Below are 5,123 nucleotides of genomic sequence, written 5' to 3' on the forward strand. Positions count from 1 at the left end.
CTTTCTCCCACCACGATCATCTCCTCCTCCCCCTCCCATCTTCCCTTATTATGGACACTCCCTGGTGACAGCAGTGATGTTGGGGGCAGCGCTCACCATGTTCCCAGGCACCCCTGGCAGACAGAAATTCCTATTTGCTGCGTAGAAGACCTGTTCGACCGTCTGTGAGAACTGTCTTGGTTCCACGGTCCATGAGGCCTCTGGGCAGGAGGATACACACACCTGGGGGCAGAAAGCATGCTGAGGGGCTGGTACCCAGACCCTGGGGGGAGGTCAGGGGACAGATACAGGCCCCAGACTCTGACCTGGGGCGTGGGGCACTTCAGGCCATTCTGGGCGATCGCGATGATGTTAGTGTTTAGGACGCAGCTGAAGATGTTGAAATATAGGAGATATGGTTTCTCTCTGTAGGAGAGAAGGAAACATGCATCAGCGCTTGGTCAAGCTCAGGGAGAGAGAAGGACTGCCAGGGCTGTACCTCCAGATGTGGCCAGTGTGACCCAGACACGCACCACCCAGCTCCTGACCCCAGGAAGCTCAGGGATGTACCTCCAGATGTGGCCAGTGTGACCCAGACACGCACCTCCCAGCTGGGGAGGTGTGGGAGACACCCGAGAGTTTCCCAAAGGAACTCAGCATTGCCACTGCTAACAGATGGTTAAGAGCTTAAACTCTGGAGCCAGATCATCACCCAACTTTATGACCCTAACCACTCACCACCTCATTTCCATCAGATGTGAAATGATAGTACCTGCCTCACAAGGTTGAAATGAGTTTGTGTGTGTAAAGTACACTGCCTGCCTGGAACACAGTCAGTGCCATATGAATGTTAGTGTTTTTTTGTTTTTTTTTTAATATTTATATATTTATTTATTTGGCTGTGCTGGATCTTCATTGCAGTTATACAGGATCTGTGATTGTGGCATGTGAATTCTTAGCTATGGCATGTGGGATCTGGTTTCCCGACCAGGGATCAAAACTCGGCCCCCTGCATTGAGAGCATGGAGTCTTAGCCACTGGATCACCAGGGAAGTCCCAGCAGCTTCACTATGTATCAAGCGTCTCCTGTATGCTAGGACTGATAGTGTTGCTTCTGGAATCATCCTTGTGTTTCAGAAGAGGAACTCCAAGTTCAGAGAGGTTGAGTCTCTTGCCAGAGATCACAGACCAGAACTTAGTGCAGTTGGAGATGAAAATGCCCGTCTCTGAACTCTAAAACCCATGCACTCAACCATGACTCTGCTACTGCTACTGCTAAGTCACTTCAGTCATGTCCGACTCTGTGCGACCCTATAGACAGCAGCCCACCAGGCTCCCCCGTCCCTGGGATTCTCCAGGCAAGAACACTGGAGTGGGTGCCATTGCCTTCTCCGAACCATGACTCTGCTGCCTCCCAGTTCTGGGCATCTGGGAAGCCACTGGCCAGCAGTGGGGGCTGTTCTACATGGTGAGATTCAGGGAAGCTGAGGTGGAGTGGTCCCCTGTCCATCTCCTGTTGCACCTCCCTCCTGCCCTCTTTTCTGTCTTCTTACTCACTTGTTTTCCCCGATCCCGCAATAGGCCCCCGTGGAGTTCCTGGGGTAGAGGACTTGTTTGGGGTCTCCGTACACCCAGGCTGCAGATAGAGACATGCAGATACATCACCAGGAGCGGGGCACACGGACTTAAGAGGGAACAGCCATGGAATGGTCCCTCCCTGGGACAGTAATGTCCCCCAGCCACTGCCCCAGCTCTGCCCAGCCAGAAACTCACCCAAGATCCCCACGGCGATGTAACCCAGAATGAAAAGGAAGAAGAGCACACAGCAGATGATATCTGTGCAGCTCCTGGGGGAGAAATGAGGGAGACACCTGGAGAGGGTGTGCTGGGGTAGGGGGAGCATGATCTGGAGGAGTCATGCTTTGGAGAGTTGGGGGGATGCTAGAAAGTAGGCATGGGTAGGTTTCATTTTACAACCTTTTTTTTTTTTTTTTTTTTTAGGAAAAATCTTTTCCTGGATGGGTAAACTTTCTTCTGAGTTTTAACACAGGAAAGGGCACAATTCAGAAGTGCTCAGCTGGGTGAGTCTTCCCAAAGGACACTTGCCCGTGTAGCCAGCTCCCAGCTGAAGACACAGAATATCACCAGCAGCTCAGAAGGCCCCTTGGGCCCCTCCACCCATGACAGTTTCCCCAGGGCCACCACTCTCCTGGGGCAGGAGTTTTTCCTCCGACAAGTTTCTTAACAATATTCCAGTATATAAAAGCAAAACCAAGACCCTGTCCACCCCCCTGCCCCCACCAGCACAGTGCCCAGAACTTACCTGTTCCTGATGGGGCCTCGAAAGGAGGGGTCATATTTGGCTGGTTTCCCTGAAGGGCAGGGGGAGGAGTGTGGGGAGTAAGATATTGACAGGCATCTCTTTCCCCCAATTTCTAGTCTCTCCAAACCCTTTCCCACAGCAGGATCTACCCTAAGCCCTGTCCTAGGGCACTCAGGAATTTGGAGGGAGAAAGAGAGGGGCAGGGCTGGCAGGAAGGGAGAGCAGAGAACAGGGAGGGTGGGATCCAGGCTTGCTCAGCAACTTTGCTGCTCCCGGTGAACTCCAACCAGGAGGCCTTGGAGGTAGGGGGGAAGGGCGGCCTTTTATGGGTCATTTATGCTCACACCTCAAGGCTCTTCACCTCCTTCCTCCACCCTGGTTCCTTTCTCCCAAGTCTCTTCTCTGGCTGAGACGTGGGATTCTGTGTTCAATCATCTCAGTCGCTCTCACATTCCAGTCCTTATCGCTTCCCCTCTCTGTACCCCCACTCAGGTTGGGCACAGTCCCTCCCACGTCTGCCCCAGCCCTTCCTTCCACTCTCTGGCCCCAGGCTGTGGGGAAAGAAGCTGGAGCCAAAGGCATCAATTCCTGTAGGACCTGGAGAGGGAGGACACCCACCCCCAGCGCTGTAGACCTCCTGCCCTGAAGGGACCTTAGTCCCCAGCTGCCGCCAGTCTCCTCTCCGGGGGAGCGGTCAGGCTGACACCTGAGCCGGCAGTTGAGATTGCTGTGGCCACAAGTCCTGTTCCTGGTCCTCCCTGAGTACACACGGGGAGGAGGTGGGGCCAGGCCGCCAGGGTCCCATGTGGGACACAGGGGTGGGTGAGAATCTGGGAAGGGGTGTGGCCCCTTCTCCCAGGTGCCCTGGACTCTGTCCCTCCGTGGTTCTGGGACATGATGTCAATGATTGACCCAAAACCTCTCCAGGAAGTCTGTGGGGCGTCCCCACTGCTCCCTCCCCTACCTCCCTTCTGACCAAGCCTTGCCTTGGGGAGGTCCCTCCCTTGGGGTTCCCTCCTTTTCAGACCAGGGCAGGCCCCTGAACCCCAAGGACTCTCTGCAGGCAGGCCCTCAGCCCTCACTGCACACAGGGATCCCAGAAGCTGGTCCCCGTTTCCTCTCCCTGCAGATTTCCCCACCCTGCCCCCACACTAATCCTTGGGACCCCTGGGGCAGGCTCCCAGCCTTTGTTCCTCACAGACACTCTGGAGACAAGCGGCCTCCTTCCTCCCCAGGCCTTACCCTTCACAGGAACCCCAGCAGGCCGCTGCCTCTTTCCTCTGGGCTCCCTCCTAATAGGGATCCTGGAGGCAGGCCCCCAGCCCCCTCGCCACCAACATCTGCAGCTCCAACTCCTTACAGGGGCCCTCAGCAGAACCCACTCCCCCTGCCATTCCTCATAGACCCTGGCAGGCAGACCCCAACACCTTTCCCCTCTCGGAGACTCGAGTCCCGGCTGAAACTCCCCCTCTTCTTGGGGACCCCAGCTGTTCCTCCCCACAGCAGCACAGAGCCTGGCTCACTCCTCTAGCCCCTCAACTCCTTCCCCTGCTCAGGACCCTGACCCTGACTCCAGGCTTCATTTCCGAGGGCCCTGCTCCGAGGGGGCCCCGGAATCCAGGCGTGACATTACCCTCTGCTCCCAGGGACTCCAGCCTCCCTCCTCATGGAGATCACAGCTTCACTGCTCAAAGGCTCCCAGCAATGGTCCCGTCCCTGAACCCCATACTCCTCCAAGAACCCTGACGCTATCTCCTTTCTTCCATCATCTGTTTCCTGGGTCCTCCCTTTGGGGACCACGACTGCCCTCAGCTCCTCTCCTTGGGGTCAACCCAGCCACCATTTCCAGAGCAGGCCTCCCCTCCCTGACCGGCTCCGGGCCCCTACCCCAGCCTCACCGCCCCCAGCCCTCCGCCTCACCGTAGGCCTCCTTGTCCTGGTCCTGTTTTCCCCCCATGGCTCAGTCTCCCGGAGTGATTGGAGCCAGGGAGACCTGGCGGCTCACCTGCCACCAGCCCCGCCCTCTGCACACGTCACAGCCCCTCCCCTGCCTGTGGTCCCCGACACACTTGAGTTCCTCCTGGACTCAGCTGAGCGCTGAAGCTGGAGTGCAGGAAGGAAAGCCTGGGATGTGGGTCAGGTCAGGGCTCAGAGACCATGGCCTGAGGAACTCACACACTCTTAAGAAAATCCTTTAGAATTCTGTAAACTACTTCCAACTGTAATACAGTCACACCCACGCCCTCCTACCGGAAATGTGGAGATGAGACCTACCCTAGACTCTGCCCCACAGAATTCCCCACAACCGTCCCCTGGAGGGCTATCCACACCGGCCACACCTGCCCAGCCCCCTTTCCATCCCCTTTCTGCCCCTTGGACCCACATTCCCTCGGGCTGTGTGTGCTTTTCCGCCAACAATCACCCCGTTTATTATAAACCCAACATTTATTGAGAACAAAGGAAACCAATTAGCACAGAGGCTCAATTTCATCAAACTTCAGTTGAGGGTGGGGAACAGGGGTGGCAGGAGGCGCTTGGGGGGAGGGGTGGCCAGCCCTGAAGTCACCCTCCCAGGAAAGAACCAGCTCTGGGAGACAGGGGCTGTCAGACCTCCAGGGCCTGGCTGGGAGCTGGCTGAGGAATGTGTGAAGGGGTAAGGGAGAGAGGAAACGGTAAAAGCCCCCAGGCGTAGGCTGTGGGCAAGCGGCAGAAGTGGCTACTGAGCTGGTGGCTGTCCAGGGGTGGGACAGTGGCTGTGGTCCGATCTCAGGGGTTGACGGGGGGCAGGGAGCTGAGCTCAGGCAGCAGCTCAGGGTGTGGG

General features: G+C 56.8%; 2 protein-coding genes across 2 annotated transcripts in view; both read right to left on the reverse strand.

The window, feature by feature from the left end:
- The window catches only part of SLC44A4 (solute carrier family 44, member 4), a 13,490-nt gene extending 9,169 nt beyond the window's left edge, over nucleotides 1–4,321 (reverse strand). The window contains exons 1-6 of the mRNA XM_010833342.1: nucleotides 4,223–4,321; nucleotides 2,303–2,351; nucleotides 1,753–1,826; nucleotides 1,537–1,615; nucleotides 306–405; nucleotides 97–222 (exon numbers count right to left, since the gene is read on the reverse strand). Of these exons, the coding sequence (XP_010831644.1) occupies nucleotides 97–222; nucleotides 306–405; nucleotides 1,537–1,615; nucleotides 1,753–1,826; nucleotides 2,303–2,351; nucleotides 4,223–4,259 (465 nt within the window). The 5' untranslated portion in view covers nucleotides 4,260–4,321. The remainder of the gene's footprint in view (nucleotides 1–96; nucleotides 223–305; nucleotides 406–1,536; nucleotides 1,616–1,752; nucleotides 1,827–2,302; nucleotides 2,352–4,222) is intronic.
- A 407-nt stretch (nucleotides 4,322–4,728) lies between these two features.
- EHMT2 (euchromatic histone-lysine N-methyltransferase 2) overlaps nucleotides 4,729–5,123 on the reverse strand; it is a 12,782-nt gene continuing 12,387 nt past the window's right edge. Inside the window, exon 28 of the mRNA XM_010833343.1 lies at nucleotides 4,729–5,123. This exon is cut by the window's right edge and continues 30 nt beyond it. Coding sequence (XP_010831645.1) covers nucleotides 5,069–5,123 — 55 coding nt within the window. The 3' untranslated portion in view covers nucleotides 4,729–5,068.

This window comes from Bison bison, unplaced genomic scaffold (assembly GCF_000754665.1).
Source record: "Bison bison bison isolate TAMUID 2011002044 unplaced genomic scaffold, Bison_UMD1.0 scf7180017863415, whole genome shotgun sequence".
NCBI lineage: Eukaryota > Metazoa > Chordata > Mammalia > Artiodactyla > Bovidae > Bison > Bison bison.